Consider the following 22,424-nt stretch of genomic DNA (forward strand, 5'->3'; position numbering starts at 1 on the left):
TGAATCAGGAGGGGGCTATAACTCACGTAATGTGAATCAGTAGTGAGCTATAACTCACATCATGTGAATCAGGAGGGGGCTATAACTCACGTAATGTGAATCAGGAGGGGGCTATAACTCGCGTAATGTGAATCAGGAGGGGGCTATAACTCATATCATGTGAATCAGGAGGGGGCTATAACTCGCGTAATGTGAATCAGGAGGGGGCTATAACTCACGTAATGTGAATCAGTAGTGAGCTATAACTCACATCATGTGAATCAGGAGGGGTCTATAACTCACGTAATGTGAATCAGTAGTGAGCTATAACTCACATCATGTGAATCAGGAGGGGGCTATAACTCACGTAATGTGAATCAGTAGTGAGCTATAACTCACATCATGTGAATCAGGAGGGGGCTATAACTCACGTAATGTGAATCAGTAGTGAGCTATAACTCACATCATGTGAATCAGGAGGGGTCTATAACTCACGTAATGTGAATCAGTAGTGAGCTATAACTCACATCATGTGAATCAGGAGGGGGCTATAACTCACGTAATGTGAATCAGTAGTGAGCTATAACTCACATCATGTGAATCAGGAGGGGTCTATAACTCACGTAATGTGAATCAGTAGTGAGCTATAACTCACATCATGTGAATCAGGAGGGGGCTATAACTCACGTAATGTTCTAAGAATGTATATGTCCCAAAGTGAGCTATAACTCACGTATTACTGATGCTGGGTCGGTGACTGGGCAGTAAATTAAATATACCACGATTGGATTGATGAGTGGTTATATCCGTCTTTGTACCACACACATGAAACATTCAATCTCTTTCCGATTCGAACAGCTCTCCGTGTTGTTTTGTCGGCTGTGACCGCCTATAGCGCTGTGCACGGGCAGGTAAACGGAGACATCACTGGTGCCATGTTGAGCAGTACTTATGTATATAAATGTCAGTGGGAGACTGAAACTAGGAACACAGCTCAAGGGATTTTCATCTATAACAAGGGTGGCGTGTTGTTAGACGTATTCGACCGAGTGGTACTTGTGTCAAACCACTGCTTTGGAAAGCTTCCATAATGTGAATCAGTTTGTTGACATCCACTGATATTGAAAATGTCGTTTATTATTGTTGACATGTTTTTTTCTGAACTCAACAAAACGCAATCTATGTTAATCTTAGTTTGGTTATATGTATGTCATTTCCGCTGAGAAACATGCAATATAACGAAGGTCAACCATGCAGTCTTGTCTTATATACACGCCCTATTTCAATCCATGTAAACTAAAACCAGAAACCATATAATAGATTATATGGTCTCTGCTAAAACTGAAGGAGTGTTGCTTTCCCTATCATGTGCCTCCACTGCCCAGTCTATTGTGTGAAACAAGAAGCATCTCGCGGTATAACGGGGCAAGCATTAACTGCAACGTTGACATACACTATAATATTAGACAAAGTTCCTGGTACAGTTGTTCGGATTGTAGAACTTGATGCTGGCTGTGACAGTTATACTTTTACCGTTACATGCTGACAATATAAAACCCTTGTTTATTATCACGTGACAGGTCACTGTGGATGTATTTAGTCCAGTGATTGCAATACATGTTTAAAGGGCATTATTTAGAAGTTGACAGATGACCAAGTAGACACAATTTATGGATATACAACTACTTTATTTACTGTAAAGGCTTTAATAAAGAAGTGGTATCCATAATTAAGTTGTGCCCACATTGTCAGTGAATACAGTGACCGTCAACACGACAAAGGTCAAATGTGAGGACGATGTAGCTCCCAGCGAGCACGATCTGACATGATAAATGTACATCCCATAACAATCAGAACATTATAAAATATATGTTGCCATTTATAAGAACATACTTTCAAAAGAAAACAACATGTCGCACACGTAAATTTACATTAAATGTGCGTGTATTCAGCCAACCTAGATTTAAAGGCTCACGTATTCAGGGACACGTGAAATGAAGTGTTTCAGACACCATAGAATAGAATGTATTTTATGCTCTCAGATTATGTATCACAATTATAGTTTGAAAACACCTGCAACATTAGTGTTGTGTGATATAATTGAAGTGCAGCATGTTTTGTTGGAGGACAGCGTTTGTTCCGAAAGTTCTCAATTCCCTAACTGTACATTACGTCTTATATTTCACAATGATCGTATGGCTTATTTAAAGGATAACTGACCTTCGCGGGATTGTTTTCGTTCCATGTTACACATACGGCTTTTTACTTATTCGTCTTTAGTTTGTTTGCTGAACAACCGTTTATGCCATGTTGGTGCCGATTTCGATGGCGTCCAGACAAAATATCACCATAAAATATTACATATTATTTCACTCCTACAGTACACATTCTCCAAAGGAACACAAGACAAATAGAGACATAGTTTGTTTTACAGCATATAAACCACACATGAACAATGTCCAATTGTTTGTTGTGTTTTTTTAGAGATCCGCATTACTTGTTTTGTGGGATGCAAGTGAAAATATAAACTAAATACAACCAGATCATTTTTTCCAACAATTTAGATATTTCACAATTTCTTAATAACTCAGTGCAATAATGTTTGAAGAGAACATCTGAAAGAAACATGGCACAATGACGTCATAAAAATCCCTTCCTGTTAACTGAAATTATTTTATTGTGGGAAGCGCGTACAATACGAATTTGAAGTTACCTCCCTTTGAGAAATATTGAATTTCCGGCCTTATTCAAAGGCGGTTGATACAAACTCAGGAAGGTTGTTTCTGTTCGTGTGGTGTTAATAATGCCACCATAATAGCGTTGTTTGCACAACGTATTCTCTGAATATGAAGCATAACGGTAACAATAAGGAAAACCACGTCGACAGATTCTTGGAGGTAGATGATATTCCTCAAAATGGAGGTGCAAAGGTAAAGACGGGTCAACTGCAGTATTTGGGTCCCCACTTCGGGGCTAAGGTCATGGTTGCTTGTATTGACTTGTGGAAACTTACCTGGTACATTATCATAATTATGGTGTGGTGCTTATTCTGTAATTCCAGAAACTTAACAGATGAAGACAGGTCGTCAGTAAATTGAAGAAAAGCCATCAACAGCTGATCAATATATATCCAAATTCCGTAAAATATATTTACTTTGTTATTTTGTTAATTAAGAATTGACGTTCACTTTGTTTCAGTTCATTAGAGTATGAACCATCATAGACTGAGGGCCAAACTGTATGAACGTCGGAACTTGCAACACATTTTATAGCAAGTGCTAGATCTAGTTTATGAAAGCACTTTTATTCTCAGTATATTTATGTTTCGGTTTCAACTTAATTCATGGGACTAAAAGGATTATAACAGGAAACTATTATACATGTATTATTTTTTTAATTCATTAATTTTCATTATTATGTACATGAATGCAGTTTATTAAGTCTGCACACATTCAAACATCACCGGTCCGAACACTATCTACCACGGGACATCTTTTGTATCTATCATTAGCCCTTGGATCCCCGTTACAATAAAGCACCCCTTTGCGGTCATTAGGGTTAGGTACCTGGCCTCCCCGTTCAGTGGTTAGTTAATTCTGTTAGGGTAGGCTAACCTGAACTCTATCCTTAGCCCTTGGATCCCCTTTACGATCATTAGGGTTAGGTACCTGTTTAGTGGCTATTAGATTCTCTAGTGGCTCCTAATATTCTTCACTCAAAAACTTTTTGAAAGCGGGATGAAATGGTTTTAGTGTCGAATATTTGGCTATTGGAAACTGTCCTGGAACATCCACACAAGCCACTTTTAACAACTACATTTGTTCAGTAATGATTCAAAAGCTAACTCACCCTTGTGTCATCACTAGCCATGCTTATGCCTCCCTCGTTGCTTACTTTGATCCACAATACCCTCACAGTGTTCCTTCCCACACTTTTCTGTCACAAAATCACCTGACAAATTATTAAACACTATGTCCTTCATGCATACCCGCAAATACCTAGAACCGTTTTCAATTTCACTCCATACTGGCTCATTCCTCACTACTCAGTATCTTGTAGATTACAGAATGGGACGTCTGTGCTAATTGGCATCAGGATCACTTGTAAGTGTCTGTAGACTAAAGTCATGAGACTCCTTGCCTGCCTGTAAGCTTTGTAAGTGTCCGTCACCTATTCAACCCTTGCTGTTTATTTCCGTACATTTCCGTAATGTCTCAGGCATGGCAAGGTAAAGTTTAACAGTGTCAACATAGCTTAGTCGGTTAGCTATCGGGCTAACTATCCTAAAGTTGCGAGGTCACGTCTGATGGATTCTCACAAAACTGGTTGCTTGTCTTAGTGACATTTGATCTACGGCTGAGTGAGTATGGTTTGACACCACTTTTAGCAATATTCCAGCAATATCACGGCAGGGGACACCAGAAATGGGCTTCACACATTGTACCCATGTTGGGAATCCAACCTGGGTCTTTCGCGTGACGGGTGAATGCTTTAACCTCTAGGCTCCGTTCATATAGGCAGTGGGGAGCCTCCGAGTGCCAGATTAATTCAGCTGGTTGGAGGTGTTACCAGGGTTTTACTTTGACTTACAAAGTGGGGGTCCAGGGCACCCCCAATAATTAATTTGAGGGTCCTGTGAAGTAATGAAATTGTGTAGTGTACTGTACAGTTTAGATAAATACTTTAGAGCCAAGCATGAATCAATGATCATGTGGACAGTGGTTTTTATTGATGGAGATCAGAATTCTTCCCTGTAGAATCTGTGTCAGATTGTAGTTAATATGTATTCGAGTGTCACTCGCCCTTCACAAGGATTACAACATTTGTCTCGGCTTTAGAAAATGGAAACAGTTTGAGAAAGTTTTCGTTTGACAATGTTCTGATTACTTCACCTGAACAGCATCCAGTCCTGGCTACCGAGGCAGAGCGAAGTGACTCCACCATCACCTGGTCAGATAAAAACTGTTATCCCTAATATGATGACATTATCTTTGAATAATTAGTCCTTTTATTTTCAATGTTGAACTGACTGCCTACCTGGTCTTGTAGATAGAGCGTATCCATTTTAAACTGCAGCATGGTATCTCAGTGGGCTAGCACAATAAAACTGTAATTAGTCAAGACTAGTACAAGCACACACGCACATTGCCATAGAAGAGTAATAATCTCAAACCCCTTTTCCATGATTTGAACTCACCGCACCTCACCTCACCTCACCTCAATGTAGAACTGTAAGTTCAAGTTTGTTTGATGTACGTTGGGAGCGATGTGGTAGCCCAGTGGTTAAAGTGTATACGTCTTGGTGCAAACAGAAGTTTTATTCCCCACAATGTATGAAGCCCATTGCTAGTGTTCCCTGCCTTCATATTCCTGGAATATTTCAAAACATGCTGAAGGTCCCACAAAACCATACTCAACATCTAATACTGATGTCCACTGCCTTGCAATTTGGTGACACTGATAGTCAACTGTTAAACTGCCATGACCTTTGTTCCAGCTACCGTCAATCACAGATTTCAGTTTCATCAAACCAATCAGCAAGGGAGCATTTGGGTAAGTTGGACGTGTGTTCCTGGCCAGTAGCCTTGTGTCCACGCCAAATAATGCTCATGTTGGGCCCAGTTGTCCAGGTTGTTGCAATATGCTGTCTAGAGTTGTGTCCCTTGGGTGTGCCAGGATTAAATGAAATGGGTTTGAATCCCACATTTTCCCTGATTATGATCTTTATAAGTTTATTTATTGTGAATTTCAAGGCATTTTTATGATAAACTTATCAACAGCTAGAATGGGTTATTGAAGTGAATCTGGAGATGACTAGTGTAAACATACACTTTTGGTATGTAATAATACAAAAGTCAACTTCACTTCAAACTGAAATGAATTCCTGCTAACATGTTTAGAACCAGCTTTCTACTCACATGTTAAAAGTTTGCAGTGTAATTGATGAATTTTGCGGCTGGTGAATGCAGAACTGTTATATTATTGTTCTTCTTCTTATTGTTTGTATTATTGTCATCAGATCAATTATTCCCTAACAGTGTCATGTTCAACATTGTAAGATGTTTTTGTTGTATAGATTCTATGTCAGTGTAGCTTTTTTTAGTAATATGCCATATTTTACCAGCAAATGTTTGAGAAATCAGTTGTCATACTTCTTGCAGCAAGGTGTTTCTTGGCCAGAAGAAACTGGCCCCAGACAAGCTGTATGCCATCAAAGTCATGAAGAAGGCCGACCTTGTGAACAAGAACCTCATGAAGCAGGGTAGGTCATTAGGTCATACAGGGTGGTCAAGCTTGCACAGTGGCAGGGTAGGTCATACAGGGTGGTCAAGCTGGCACAGTGGCAGGGTAGGTCATACAGGGTGGTCAAGCTTGCACAGTGGCAGGGTAAGTCATTAGGTCATACAGGATGGTTAGGCTGGCACAGTGGCAGGGTAGGTCATTAGGTCATACAGGGTGGTCAAGCTTGCACAGTGGCAGGGTAGGTCATTAGGTCATACAGGGTGGTCAAGCTGGCACAGTGGCAGGGTAGGTCATTAGGTCATTAGGTCATACAGGGTGGTCAAGCTTGCACAGTGGCAGGGTAGGTCATTAGGTCATACAGGGTGGTCAAGCTGGCACAGTGGCAGGGTAGGTCATTAGGTCATACAGGGTGGTCAAGCTGGCACAGTGGCAGGGTAGGTCATTAGGTCATACAGGGTGGTCAAGCTGGCACAGTGGCAGGGTAGGTCATACAGGGTGGTCAAGCTGGCACAGTGGCAGGGTAGGTCATACAGGGTGGTCAAGCTGGCACAGTGGCAGATTAGGTCATACAGGATGGTTAGGCTGGCACAGTGGCAGGGTAGGTCATTAGGTCATACAGGGTGGTCAAGCTGGCACAGTGGCAGATTAGGTCATACAGGATGGTTAGGCTGGCACAGTGGCAGATTAGGTCATACAGTGTGGTCAAGCTGGCACAGTGGCAGGTAAGGTCATACAGGATGGTTAGGCTGGCACAGTGGCAGGGTAGGTCATACAGGGTGGTCAAGCTGGCACAGTGGCAGATTAGGTCATACAGGATGGTTAGGCTGGCACAGTGGCAGGGTAGGTCATTAGGTCATACAGGGTGGTCAAGCTGGCACAGTGGCAGATTAGGTCATACAGGATGGTTAGGCTGGCACAGTGGCAGGGTAGGTCATTAGGTCATACAGGGTGGTCAAGCTGGCACAGTGGCAGATTAGGTCATACAGGGTGGTCAAGCTGGCACAGTGGCAGGTAAGGTCATTAGGTCATACAGGGTGGCCAGACTGAAGGATAGATAATAGACCGCCACTGTTGTGAAGAATCAGAAGGATATCAGGAATAATTTGAATTCTACATTGCATAACAGGGGGATGAATGTATTGGCTTGTGGCTTTAAGAAAAGTAAGTCTTCGCAATTACATAAAACCTAAACGATGGTGACTACCTAACATGTTTAATGTATATAAATATATGAAACTGAAGAATGCAGAACAACATCCGATGATTCTGTTTATTTCTGCAGTGATGGCTGAACGAGATGCTCTGGCTGCATCAAGGAGTCCATTTGTGGTCCAACTGTACTACTCCCTCCAGTCTCAGCAGAACATCTTCCTGGTACGTCCCCCCTCCCTCCAGTCTCGGTAGAACATCTTCCTGTAGGTCCCCCCTCCCTCCGGTCTCGGTAGAACATCCTCCTGTAGGTCCCCCCTCCCTCCAGTCTCAGTAGAACATCTTCCTGTAGGTCCCCCCTCCCTCCAGTCTCAGTAGAACATCTTCCTGTAGGTCCCCCATCCCTCCGGTCTCAGTAGAACATCTTCCTGTAGGTCCCCCCTCCCTCCAGTCTCAGTAGAACATCTTCCTGTAGGTCCCCCATCCCTCCGGTCTCAGTAGAACATCTTCCTGGTATGTCTCCTCTCCCTCCAGTCTCAGTAGAACATCTTCCTGTAGGTCCCCCATCCCTCCAGTCTCAGTAGAACATCTTCCTGTAGGTCCCCTCTCCCTCCAGTCTCAGTAGAACATCTTCCTGGTACGTCTCCTCTCCCTCCCGTCTCAGTAGAACATCTTCCTGTAGGTCCCTCTTCCCTCCAGTCTCAGTAGAACATCTTGATAAATAAGTAAATGAGTCTACGAAGTGAATGATTACATGAACACATGGTGTGTGGCTTGTGTTTGGCCAGATCATGGAGTACCTGATTGGGGGAGATGTCAAGAGTCTCCTGGCCATCTACGGATACTTTGATGAGGAGATGGCTGTCATGTATGCTGCTGAAGTGGCTTTGGCACTGGAGTACCTCCACAGTCAGGGCATCATACACAGGTCAGTACCTGCACGGTCAGGGCATCTTACATAGGTCAGTACCTCCACGGTCAGGGCATCATACACAGGTCAGTACCTCCACGGTCAGGGCATCATACACAGGTCAGTACCTCCACGGTCAGGGCATCATACACAGGTCAGTACCTGCATGGTCAGGGCATCATACACAGGTCAGTACCTCCATGGTCAGGGCATCTTACATAGGTCAGTACCTCCACAGTCAGGGCATCATACACAGGTCAGTACCTCCAGGGTCAGGGCATCATACACAGGTCAGTACCTCCAGGGTCAGGGCATCATACACAGGTCAGTACCTGCATGGTCAGGGCATCATACACAGGTCAGTACCTGCATGGTCAGGGCATCTTACATAGGTCAGTACCTCCACGGTCAGGGCATCATACACAGGTCGGTACCGCCAAGGTCAGGGCATCATACACAGGTCAGTACCGCCAAGGTCAGGGCATCATACACAGGTCAGTATCTTGTAGCTCCACCAATGGCAATTCCGAGTTATGTCCCTTCTATGCTTCTCCTATAGACCAGTCAGATTCCATCTCTCGTATCACTTGCATTTGCTTCAAACAAAATGGCAGCGCCCAGTCAAGAGTATCTGATTGCATGACAGTTTACAAACTGGATTTCGATTTTGATTTGACTATGCATAGACTCGTTCGTCTAGCAAAAATATAACTCCATAATACCAGCCTAGTTGTAAGGGTGGAAACTGGACTTTTATAGTCAGTTAACTCACTTGCCTCGGGAAGATGTGCTTGGACCTGCAACAGGTACATCTCAGGAAAACTGGACTAAATGAAATCCCCAGAGCATCAATATATTTCAGAGAATTTATAATATATAGTTGAGTTTCATGGCCACTGGGAATAAATCTCTTATACCCAGCCATGAGTAAGTCAGGCTGCACATAGATTTCCGAGAGACAGAATATATCCCTTATACCCCGCTTTGAAGCAAAAAGCTGCACGTTTTTTCTGAATCAATGGAAGTCATGTGACATAGCACAAGTAAACTCAGCTCAATTGAACAGCTGTTTTTTATCAATTTTGAGACAGCCTCCGTAATCTAGTGGTAGAGCGTATGCCCGGAGGGCGGAAGGTCCGTGGGTTCGATCCCCGTCCGCGTCATACCAAAAGACGTTAAGGTGGGACTTGCTTTTACCCTGTCTGGCGCTTGGCATTAAGGGGCTAAAACGACTGGTCGGCTTGGAGTCAGTATACTGTGTCTGAGTGGGGTATTCATGTTAAACTGCAACATGGTATCTCAGTGGGCTAGCACTATAAATCGGCATCAGTCCAGACTAGCACAAGCAGCCCAACACACACATGTGCATACACTTCGCTATGTAAGTGCAATAATCTTGGATGAAGACATTAAACCCCTTTCACTACCTATCAATTTTTAATTTGATTTCATTCTTTTACAATGTCATGTTTTTACAGGATAAATTTATTGTATAAAAAATCACGCAGGACGCATAAAACCTCATGTACCCCGAGTGATCCTCCTACAACTTATGTCTTTGTTGGTGGGCACCTGGGCCCACTTGCACAAAGCCATCTTAGCGCTAAGATGATCGTAACTCCCATACTTTAACATAGGCTTACAATAGTTGTAGTGCTAAGATCGCTTTGTGCAAGTGGGCCCAGAAGCCGATGTATATTTTTGTTTGTCTTTGTTGGTAGGGACCTGAAGCCGATGTATATTTTTGTTTGTCTCTGTTGGTAGGGACCTGAAGCCGATGTATATTTTTGTTTGTCTCTGTTGGTAGGGACCTGAAGCCGATGTATATTTTTGTTTGTCTCTGTTGGTAGGACCTGAAGCCGATGTATATTTTTGTTTGTCTTTGTTGGTAGGACCTGAAGCCGATGTATATTTTTGTTTGTCTTTGTTGGTAGGACCTGAAGCCGATGTATATTTTTGTTTGTCTCTGTTGGTAGGGACCTGAAGCCTGACAACATGTTGGTAACAGATCAAGGTCACATCAAACTCACAGACTTCGGACTGTCCAAGGTATCACTAGATACAGGTTAGTAAAGGCAAATGTTCAGATTAATACCATGTAGGGGGCGTACTGATTGCTCATATCTCATGCTTTCATCATACCCTTATAACGTTGATCATAGCTCTTGCTTCCATCGTACCTTGATAACGTTGATCATAGCTCTTGCTTCCATCGTACCTTGATAACGTTGATCATAGCTCTTGCTTCCATCGTACCTTGATAACATTGATCATAGCTCTTGCTTCCATCGTACCTTGATAACGTTGATCATAGCTCTTGCTTCCATTGTACCTTGATAACGTTGATCATAGCTCTTGCTTCCATCATACCTTGATAACGTTGATCATAGCTCTTGCTTCCATCATACCTTGATAACGTTGATCATAGCTCTTGCTTCCATCGTACCTTGATAACGTTGATCATAGCTCTTGCTTCCATCATACCTTGATAACGTTGATCATAGCTCTTGCTTCCATCGTACCTTGATAACGTTGATCATAGCTCTTGCTTCCATCATACCTTGATAACGTTGATCATAGCTCTTGCTTCCATCATACCTTGATAACGTTGATCATAGCTCTTGCTTCCATTGTACCTTGATAACGTTGATCATAGCTCTTGCTTCCATCATACCTTGATAACGTTGATCATAGCTCTTGCTTCCATCATACCTTGATAACGTTGATCATAGCTCTTGCTTCCATCATACCTTGATAACGTTGATCATAGCTCTTGCTTCCATCATACCTTGATAACGTTGATCATAGCTCTTGCTTCCATTGTACCTTGATAACGTTGATCATAGCTCTTGCTTCCATCATACCTTGATAACATTGATCATAGCTCTTGCTTCCATCGTACCTTGATAACGTTGATCATAGCTCTTGCTTCCATCATACCTTGATAACGTTGATCATAGCTCTTGCTTCCATTGTACCTTGATAACGTTGATCATAGCTCTTGCTTCCATCGTACCTTGATAACGTTGATCATAGCTCTTGCTTCCATCATACCTTGATAACGTTGATCATAGCTCTTGCTTCCATCGTACCTTGATAACGTTGATCATAGCTCTTGCTTCCATCGTACCTTGATAATGTGAATCGTAGCTCTTGCTTCCATTGTACCTTGATAACGTTGATCATAGCTCTTGCTTCCATCATACCTTGATAACGTTGATCATAGCTCTTGCTTCCATCGTACCTTGATAACGTTGATCATAGCTCTTGCTTCCATCGTACCTTGATTACGTTGATCATAGCTCTTGCTTCCATCGTACCTTGATAATGTGAATCGTAGCTCTTGCTTCCATTGTACCTTGATAACGTTGATCATACCTCTTGCTTCCATCATACCTTGATAACGTTGATCATAGCTCTTGCTTCCATCGTACCTTGATAACGTTGATCATAGCTCTTGCTTCCATTGTACCTTGATAACATTGATCATAGCTCTTGCTTCCATCGTACCTTGATAACGTTGATCATAGCTCTTGCTTCCATCATACCTTGATAACGTTGATCATAGCTCTTGCTTCCATCGTACCTCGATAACGTTGATCATAGCTCTTGCTTCCATTGTACCTTGATAACATTGATCATGGCTCTTGCTTCCATCGTACCTTGATAACGTTGATCATAGCTCTTGCTTCCATCATACCTTGAAAACGTTGATCATAGCTCTTGCTTCCATCGTACCTTGATAACATTGATCACAGCTCTTGCTTCCATCGTACCTTGATAACGTTGATCATAGCTCTTGCTTCCATCGTACCTTGATAACGTTGATCATAGCTCTTGCTTCCATCATACCTTGATAACGTTGATCATAGCTCTTGCTTCCATCATACCTTGATAACGTTGATCATAGCTCTTGCTTCCATCATACCTTGATAACGTTGATCATAGCTCTTGCTTCCATTGTACCTTGATAACGTTGATCATAGCTCTTGCTTCCATTGTACCTTGATAACGTTGATCATAGCTCTTGCTTCCATCATACCTTGATAACGTTGATCATAGCTCTTGCTTCCATTGTACCTTGATAACGTTGATCATTGCTCTTGCTTCCATCATACCTTGATAATGTAAATTGTAGCTCTTGCTTCCATCATACCTTGATAACGTTGATCATAGCTCTTGCTTCCATCATACCTTGATAACGTTGATCATAGCTCTTGCTTCCATCATACCTTGATAACGTTGATCATAGCTCTTGCTTCCATTGTACCTTGATAACGTTGATCATAGCTCTTGCTTCCATTGTACCTTGATAACGTTGATCATAGCTCTTGCTTCCATCATACCTTGATAACGTTGATCATAGCTCTTGCTTCCATTGTACCTTGATAACGTTGATCATAGCTCTTGCTTCCATCATACCTTGATAACGTTGATCATTGCTCTTGCTTCCATCATACCTTGATAATGTAAATTGTAGCTCTTGCTTCAATCATACCTTCATGCCTTCAGTCACTGGTTTGCCCATCAAGAGTTGATAATTTACAGGCTTCAGTGATACTGTTGGAATATTGCCGACTGTGGCGTCAAACCACGCCTCTCTCTGTGATGCATGTTCCCTGATGTTTCAGTGGACGACTTCCAGAAGCCGGCATATGATGCCAGCAGCAAGTTCCACATCTACCGCACACCCGGACAGATACTGTCTCTCAGGTCCTCCCTGGCATTTGTAAGTAACCATGGTAACCTAACCTGAATATTGCAGATAAATAATTGCAATCTACTGTATTTTCTTGAGTATTGTGCACCCAGAAAAAGCTGTAGAGGAATGTTCATAATACATGCTACACTGAGTTCTGATGTTTTTTCACCGACGCAAAGACGTTAGAAACACTGGAAATAGCATGTACAATGATACAAGGAACTTTTCTTATAAATGACCAACTCTGAGGGCTATAACTGCCATATTTCCAATTCTTTGTCATATACTTTTGTGTTCATTGCGTCTGTTATGTGTCGATTCCCAAATTGAAACAATATGTTAACCCAGAAATCGGTACGTAAAAGAGTTTAGTGTCAATTATCAATAATTGTATAACAAAATTAACTAGATTTACAGACCTGTGAAGATCCGGGGTAGAATAGGTCAACTATTTTGTCGTAAGAGGCGACTAACAGGAGCAAGTAGTCAGACTCGATGTCTTGGTTGATGTGTGTTATCGTATCCCAATTGCGTGGATCAATGCTCATGATGTCAATCACTGGATTTTCTGGTCCAGACTCGATGATTTACAGACCTCCGTCATATAGCTGGAATATTGCTGAGTGTGGCATTAAACAACAAACAAACAAACACTAGGTTTACAAATCAATACTGTACAGCAATTGCAGTAGAGTGGTAGTACAATATTCAAAGGCAGTATAAAATGTGAGAGCATATGACAGTAAATGACAATAAATATAATAAGAAAACACCTCGCTGCAACAATGGTCAAGCTTCCGAGATAGGCATAGGCTAGGAATCCAGGGTGAAATGTCTTCTTCACACAAAAGTCTGGTCTTGATGTAATGTGAGATGAAATGTGAGATTAGACTGGGACCTGCCAGCTCCACTTATTTAGTCTAACCAGCTCCCAACACTTTCTAGAATATCGCAGAACATTCAACATGTTTCTATAACGCTTGACATCCAAGTTTACTGATAATTTGAGTGTCTAAATATAATAAATTCCTCACCACTGCCCTCTAACAGACACAATGTAACACATTTACAATTGTTTTACAATAAGTTACACTGCCCTCTAACAGACACAATGTAACACATTTACAATTGTTTTACAATAAGTTACACTGCCCTCTAACAGACACAATGTAACACATTTACAATTGTTTTACAATAAGTTACACTGCCCTCTAACAGACACAATGTAACACATTTACACTCATTGTTTTACAATAAGTTACACTGCCCTCTAACAGACACAATGTAACACATTTACAATTGTTTTACAATAAGTTACACTGCCCTCTAACAGACACAATGTAACACATTTACAATTGTTTTACAATAAGTTACACTGCCCTCTAACAGACACAATGTAACACATTTACAATTGTTTTACAATAAGTTACACTGCCCTCTAACAGACACAATGTAACACATTTACAATTGTTTTACAATAAGTTACACTGCCCTCTAACAGACACAATGTAACACATTTACACTCATTGTTTTACAATAAGTTACACTGCCCTCTAACAGACACAATGTAACACATTTACACTCATTGTTTTACAATAAGTTACACTGCCCTCTAACAGACACAATGTAACACATTTACACTCATTGTTTAACAATACATTACACCGCCTTATAACAGACACATTGTAATACAGTTACAATAATTGTTTAACAATACATTACACTGCCATATAACAGACAGGCGGTTACATGTGTTAGTCATCATTGATCAACTGACCGATCATTGAAAGGTGATTAAAGATGCGTCAAACAGACACTAAGGTAAATTCGTAGATTGCTGGAGACGGTCACTGTCAGCCCAGGTGTGGATCGAGTCGATACTGACGATAGTCTGGATGTGCAAACGCTGAGACCAAGATTAAAGGTTCTAAATGAAAAGAAAGAACGCTTATGTATGTTTTCGTGCTAGGGAATTCCCAGGGGTTTCGCCAGGAATGTGGAAGTAGTCAGTGTTTACGTCATTTCAAGAACACGGTCTCGTGAAAAACGTATGAACGTCAAATTTTGTAGTTCATACACTCCTGAACGTCAGTTTCGCGGTCATGTGACCGACCTCTCGTCCAATGGAAAAGCCGTATATCCTGTTAACTTCAAATTAAAAAATTATTCATAATTAACAATAAATCACACTGGCATAGAACAGACACAATGTAATAAGTTACAATCATTGTTTTACAATACATTACACTGCCATATAAAAGACACAATGTAATACATTTTCAATAATTGTTTTACAATACATTACACTGCCATATAACAGACACAATGTAATACAGTTACAATCATTGTTTTACAATACATTACACTGCCATATAACAGACACAATGTAATACAGTTACAATCATTGTTTTACAATACATTACACTGACATATAACAGACACAATGTAATACATTTACAATCATTGTTTTACAATACATTACACTGCCATATAACAGACACAATGTAATACAGTTACAATCATTGTTTAACAATACATTACACTGACATATAACAGACACAATGTTATACATTTACAAGCATTGTTTAACAATAGATTACACTGACATATAACAGACACAATGTTATACATTTACAATCATTGTTTAACAATAGATTACACTGACATATAACAGACACAATGTAATACAGTTACAATCATTGTTTAACAATAGATTACACTGCCATATAACAGACACAATGTAATACAGTTACAATCATTGTTTAACAATACATTACACTGACATATAACAGACACAATGTTATACATTTACAAGCATTGTTTAACAATAGATTACACTGACATATAACAGACACAATGTAATACAGTTACAATCATTGTTTAACAATACATTACACTGACATATAACAGACACAATGTAATACAGTTACAATCATTGTTTAACAATACATTACACTGACATATAACAGACACAATGTAATACAGTTACAATCATTGTTTAACAATAGATTACACTGACATAAAACACATCACACACCTGTCTGTGTGGAGTTGACCTTGACAAGATTGTCGTTGGCTAAAATGCTGCTTTGTCTGCAAGATATAATCATTGTTTGTTCCAGAACTTGCCATCAACCAGAAAAGCAAAGAAACCTGCACTGTTTGTCAGTCCAATGCCTTCAGGTCAGAGGTCAACCTGTTGTAGTCCCCGTCCTCTGGGGGACAAGTCCCCGTTCTGCAGCCCCCTTCGGACCTACAGCACCACATCCCCCTTGTTACGCATCTCCCTCACCCCCTCCAGGAGGGGCTACCCAGAGAAGAAGAGGAACATCTCTACTGGTGATGATGACCGCCCGCCCGCCCCCGTCCAGAGTCTCACACCAACTTTACAGGACTCTCTGAACTGGAGCCAATCGGAAGCAGAGAGCACGGGGAACAGATCTAGGAAGAAGGTCAGCACTGACAGCGATCTGGAGACTTCTGAACCCAAAGCTAGCCTGTTCAGTCAGTCCGGGGACAGTGTGTTCTCGTCCACAGAAACAGATCAGGACAAGCGAGAGTTGTCATCTTGTGACCGATCTCAGGACGATGGTTGTCAGAGTCACGAGAAGACGTCTTCAAGACAGGAAAGCTTCTCTGAGGAAACTCCGCAACTTCATCGGACTGATGAAGCAGTGTGGAACTCGTATGCTGCTCGCAACCTGCGCAGTATGAGAGAGGGGTCTTACAGTGAAGAGAGTGAGGCTGACACCAGAGCCCACTCCATGTCTGACGCTGACCTCAGCGTCTCCTACCTGGACTCGTCCGTGGAGTCCGGCCGCTTCACCAGCATGTCTAACCGGGGCAGCAGTGGTTACAGCTACCCCTCTGACGATGAGGCAGAGACCAGTCAACAAAGCTTGCGGTGTCGTGCTCAGCGGAGGAGAAGCTTTGAGTACTCGGATGACAGCGCTCTGTCTCGACGGAGCAGCGTTGGCGTGCACGTGATGGGGGTGATCCGTGAAGAGAAACTGTCATCCCGGGTTGGGAGCGTGTCAGACTGGCAGGGCAGTAGAGATGGCCAGGACTGGAGAAACATGGACGAAGATAACTGTGAACTCGGCGACTGTGATGTGAGCATTGGGCAGAAGGATGAGCGGTGTCGGTTGACATTCCTCAGCAGTTCCAGTGAAGACAGTCAGGTTCCGTCCCAAGTGTCCAACACAGGTCTTACCCAGGAGATCAGTTTGTTAACATTCAGGCCTAGGGAGGACAGTCAGGACCCGTCCCAAGGACCCAGCACTGGTCTTACCCAGGAGGTCAGGTCCCAAACAGTCCAGTCCAGGGAGGAGGTGCAGGATCCTCCACATGATGGTGCTTCTGATGTCTTCATGCCAGGCATCAGAGCTGTTAGTTCTCCCCGAGTCCCCAACACCGGACTGACGCAGGAGATCAGGACACTTGCGTTGAGTTCAGCCAGGAAAAAATGGGAAGCTGATGGGAAGAAAGACAAAATTGCAGACTGTAACGACAGGAAGAAAACTGCCTTGGTATCAGCTGCTACCAATAAGCTGAAGAAGGACTTGATGTCGGTGCCACGGAGCTCTGGGTTGACGCAGGACTTCTCAGGGCTGGATCTGGCAGATCATGTGATGAAGCAGACTAGGAAGATACGCTTCAAGAGGGTGGACAGCACTTCAAGCTTGCCAGATGTTACTGAAATGTCCAAATCTCGGAAAAGAACTTACGGTGACATAGAAAATTGCATGAAGTCATCCACGGAGGGTGGTGAGATTGAGGAACAGTTATATGGAGATGAACATTTGCGTAAAAGAAGCAATGTCGAGTCAGTTACGAGTAAAGATTGTGTTGACGTTGACCTCAATGAAGGTAACTTCCGTTGCCATGATGGCAGTAACACGAGTGATGGTTCCTCGGCAGAGTCATCTCCCCTTGTGGCCCCTGAGGTCGTAGCTTCGGAGTCTGGTGCGATGAAGAGTCCGCCATACACCGTGGTGGTGATGCACACCTCCCCCGACCCCTCCCCTGTGGGTCTGCCCCCCTCCCCCCCTGCCCCCCGACCTTGTATACACAGGAAGAAGGACCTTCCAATCAGCCCGGTGTACGGGTCGGGACATGTAAGTAACATTAGACTTATGATTCAGTATTTATTTCATAACTCAAGCTGGATTACAGAAGCTATTTCTCCATGAATTGAGCTTCAATCATCAATGCATCATCCAAGATGAAGTTATTATATCTGGTTATTATATATGTTTTTTGCCTCAATCTGACAACACATTACAGACGACTGTGATGCTTCATAGAGGTGAAACGATACATCGGTGCATCATGAGTTTTCATGTGACAATGCGATACATGATACATATTTTTCTGTATTGATACTAGATAATACACTTGCTAAAATACATTACTGCTCATTTTATGACCCCCAGTGTTACTGTCAGTCAAATTTGCAAAATGTGTTGTAATTATGTTCACCACTGAAAAAGCCGCAACAAACGTGTCTACAGCTAGCTTTTCCTTTTGAACCTGCTCTGATATATATTTATTTAATTATTTATAGTCGAGACATTTCCACATGATGTAAATATGCATACCGCGATACATATCGTACTGTGACCTTGCTGTATCGTTTCACCTCTAATGCTTTACCTTCATGCATCAATGCAACGTCAATGCTCCTGCTGTACCTGCTCCTGGTGTACCTGCTCCTGCTGTACTTGCTCCTGCTGTACCTGCTCCTGGTGTACTTGCTCCTGGTGTACTTGCTCCTGCTGTACCTGCTCCTGCTGTACCTGCTCCTGCTGTACCTGCTCCTGCTGTACCTGCTCCTGCTGTACTTGCTCCTGCTGTACCTGCTCCTGGTGTACTTGCTCCTGGTGTACTTGCTCCTGGTGTACTTGCTCCTGCTGTACCTGCTCCTGGTGTACCTGCTCCTGCTGTACTTGCTCCTGCTGTACTTGCTCCTGCTGTACCTGCTCCTGCTGTACCTGCTCCTGCTGTACTTGCTCCTGCTGTACCTGCTCCTGCTGTACCTGCTCCTGCTGTACCTGCTCCTGCTGTACTTGCTCCTGCTGTACTTGCTCCTGCTGTACCTGCTCCTGCTGTACTTGCTCCTGCTGTACCTGCTCCTGCTGTACTTGCTCCTGCTGTACTTGCTCCTGCTGTACCTGCTCCTGCTGTACCTGCTCCTGCTGTACCTGCTCCTGCTGTACCTGCTCCTGCTGTACTTGCTCCTGCTGTACCTGCTCCTGCTGTACCTGCTCCTGCTGTACTTGCTCCTGCTGTACCTGCTCCTGCTGTACCTGCTCCTGCTGTACCTGCTCCTGCTGTACCTGCTCCTGCTGTACTTGCTCCTGGTGTACCTGCTCCTGCTGTACCTGCTCCTGCTGTACTTGCTCCTGGTGTACTTGCTCCTGCTGTACTTGCTCCTGCTGTACCTGCTCCTGCTGTACTTGCTCCTGCTGTACTTGCTCCTGCTGTACCTGCTCCTGCTGTACCTGTTCCTGCTGTACTTGCTCCTGCTGTACTTGCTCCTGCTGTACCTGCTCCTGCTGTACCTGCTCCTGCTGTACTTGCTCCTGCTGTACCTGCTCCTGCTGTACTTGCTCCTGCTGTACCTGCTCCTGGTGTATCTGCTCCTGCTGTACTTGCTCCTGCTGTACCTGCTCCTGCTGTACTTGCTCCTGCTGTACCTGCTCCTGCTGTACTTGCTCCTGCTGTACTTGCTCCTGCTGTACCTGCTCCTGCTGTACCTGTTCCTGCTGTACTTGCTCCTGCTGTACTTGCTCCTGCTGTACCTGCTCCTGCTGTACCTGCTCCTGCTGTACTTGCTCCTGCTGTACTTGCTCCTGCTGTACCTGCTCCTGCTGTACTTGCTCCTGCTGTACCTGCTCCTGGTGTATCTGCTCCTGCTGTTCTTGCTCCTGCTGTACCTGCTCCTGCTGTACTTGCTCCTGCTGTACCTGCTCCTGGTGTACTTGCTCCTGCTGTACTTGCTCCTGCTGTACCTCCTCCTGGTGTACCTGCTCCTGCTGTACTTGCTCCTGCTGTACTTGCTCCTGCTGTACCTGCTCCTGCTGTACTTGCTCCTGCTGTACCTGCTCCTGCTGTACTTGCTCCTGCTGTACCTGCTCCTGCTGTACCTGCTCCTGCTGTACCTGCTCCTGCTGTACTTGCTCCTGCTGTACTTGCTCCTGCTGTACCTGCTCCTGCTGTACTTGCTCCTGGTGTACTTGCTCCTGGTGTACTTGCTCCTGCTGTACTTGCTCCTGGTGTACCTGCTCCTGCTGTACCTGCTCCTGCTGTACTTGCTCCTGCTGTACTTGCTCCTGCTGTACCTGCTCCTGCTGTACTTGCTCCTGGTGTACTTGCTCCTGGTGTACTTGCTCCTGGTGTACTTGCTCCTGGTGTACCTGCTCCTGCTGTACCTGCTCCTGCTGTACTTGCTCCTGCTGTACTTGCTCCTGCTGTACCTGCTCCTGCTGTACTTGCTCCTGCTGTACCTGCTCCTGCTGTACCTGCTCCTGTTGTACTTGCTCCTGGTGTACCTGCTCCTGCTGTACTTGCTCCTGCTGTACCTCCTCCTGCTGTACCTGCTCCTGCTGTACTTGCTCCTGCTGTACTTGCTCCTGCTGTACCTGCTCCTGCTGTACTTGCTCCTGCTGTACCTCCTCCTGCTGTACCTGCTCCTGCTGTACTTGCTCCTGCTGTACCTGCTCCTGCTGTATCTGCTCCTGCTGTACTTGCTCCTGCTGTACTTGCTCCTGCTGTACCTGCTCCTGCTGTACTTGCTCCTGCTGTACTTGCTCCTGCTGTACCTGCTCCTGCTGTACTTGCTCCTGCTGTACCTGCTCCTGCTGTACTTGCTCCTGCTGTACCTGCTCCTGCTGTACCTGCTCCTGCTGTACCTGCTCCTGCTGTACCTGCTCCTGCTGTACTTGCTCCTGCTGTACCTGCTCCTGGTGTACCTGCTCCTGCTGTACTTGCTCCTGCTGTACTTGCTCCTGCTGTACCTGCTCCTGCTGTACTTGCTCCTGCTGTACCTGCTCCTGCTGTACCTGCTCCTGCTGTACCTGCTCCTGCTGTACTTGCTCCTGCTGTACTTGCTCCTGGTGTACTTGCTCCTGGTGTACTTGCTCCTGGTGTACTTGCTCCTGGTGTACCTGCTCCTGCTGTACCTGCTCCTGCTGTACTTGCTCCTGCTGTACTTGCTCCTGCTGTACCTGCTCCTGCTGTACTTGCTCCTGCTGTACCTGCTCCTGCTGTACCTGCTCCTGTTGTACTTGCTCCTGGTGTACCTGCTCCTGCTGTACTTGCTCCTGCTGTACCTGCTCCTGCTGTACCTGCTCCTGCTGTACTTGCTCCTGCTGTACTTGCTCCTGCTGTACCTGCTCCTGCTGTACTTGCTCCTGCTGTACCTGCTCCTGCTGTATCTGCTCCTGCTGTACTTGCTCCTGCTGTACTTGCTCCTGCTGTACCTGCTCCTGCTGTACTTGCTTGCTCCTGCTGTACTTGCTCCTGCTGTACCTGCTCCTGCTGTACTTGCTCCTGCTGTACCTGCTCCTGCTGTACTTGCTCCTGCTGTACTTGCTCCTGCTGTACCTGCTCCTGCTGTACCTGCTCCTGCTGTACTTGCTCCTGGTGTACCTGCTCCTGCTGTACCTGCTCCTGCTGTACCTGCTCCTGCTGTACCTGCTCCTGCTGTACTTGCTCCTGGTGTACCTGCTCCTGCTGTACCTGCTCCTGCTGTACTTGCTCCTGGTGTACTTGCTCCTGCTGTACTTGCTCCTGCTGTACCTGCTCCTGCTGTACTTGCTCCTGCTGTACTTGCTCCTGCTGTACCTGCTCCTGCTGTACCTGTTCCTGCTGTACTTGCTCCTGCTGTACTTGCTCCTGCTGTACCTGCTCCTGCTGTACCTGCTCCTGCTGTACTTGCTCCTGCTGTACTTGCTCCTGCTGTACCTGCTCCTGCTGTACTTGCTCCTGCTGTACCTGCTCCTGGTGTATCTGCTCCTGCTGTACTTGCTCCTGCTGTACCTGCTCCTGCTGTACTTGCTCCTGCTGTACCTGCTCCTGGTGTACTTGCTCCTGCTGTACTTGCTCCTGCTGTACCTGCTCCTGGTGTACCTGCTCCTGCTGTACTTGCTCCTGCTGTACTTGCTCCTGCTGTACCTGCTCCTGCTGTACTTGCTCCTGCTGTACCTGCTCCTGCTGTACTTGCTCCTGCTGTACCTGCTCCTGCTGTACTTGCTCCTGCTGTACTTGCTCCTGCTGTACCTCCTCCTGGTGTACCTGCTCCTGGTGTACCTCCTCCTGGTGTACCTGCTCCTGCTGTACTTGCTCCTGCTGTACCTGCTCCTGCTGTACCTGCTCCTGCTGTACCTGCTCCTGCTGTACTTGCTCCTGCTGTACCTGCTCCTGCTGTACTTGCTCCTG

General features: G+C 44.5%; 1 protein-coding gene across 1 annotated transcript in view; it reads left to right on the top strand.

Annotated features, from left to right (window-relative positions):
• The first annotated feature begins 2,713 nt into the window (after positions 1-2,713).
• Positions 2,714-22,424, top strand: part of LOC124116831 (serine/threonine-protein kinase greatwall-like) — a 37,235-nt gene continuing 17,524 nt past the window's right edge. The window contains exons 1-8 of the mRNA XM_048385689.1: positions 2,714-2,909; positions 5,477-5,532; positions 6,141-6,241; positions 7,505-7,596; positions 8,160-8,299; positions 10,258-10,346; positions 12,913-13,010; positions 16,106-18,100. Coding sequence (XP_048241646.1) covers positions 2,826-2,909; positions 5,477-5,532; positions 6,141-6,241; positions 7,505-7,596; positions 8,160-8,299; positions 10,258-10,346; positions 12,913-13,010; positions 16,106-18,100 — 2,655 coding nt within the window. The 5' untranslated portion in view covers positions 2,714-2,825. The remainder of the gene's footprint in view (positions 2,910-5,476; positions 5,533-6,140; positions 6,242-7,504; positions 7,597-8,159; positions 8,300-10,257; positions 10,347-12,912; positions 13,011-16,105; positions 18,101-22,424) is intronic.

This window comes from Haliotis rufescens, unplaced genomic scaffold (genome assembly GCF_023055435.1).
Source record: "Haliotis rufescens isolate VD_foot unplaced genomic scaffold, xgHalRufe1.0.p SCAF_6, whole genome shotgun sequence".
Lineage (NCBI taxonomy): Eukaryota > Metazoa > Mollusca > Gastropoda > Lepetellida > Haliotidae > Haliotis > Haliotis rufescens.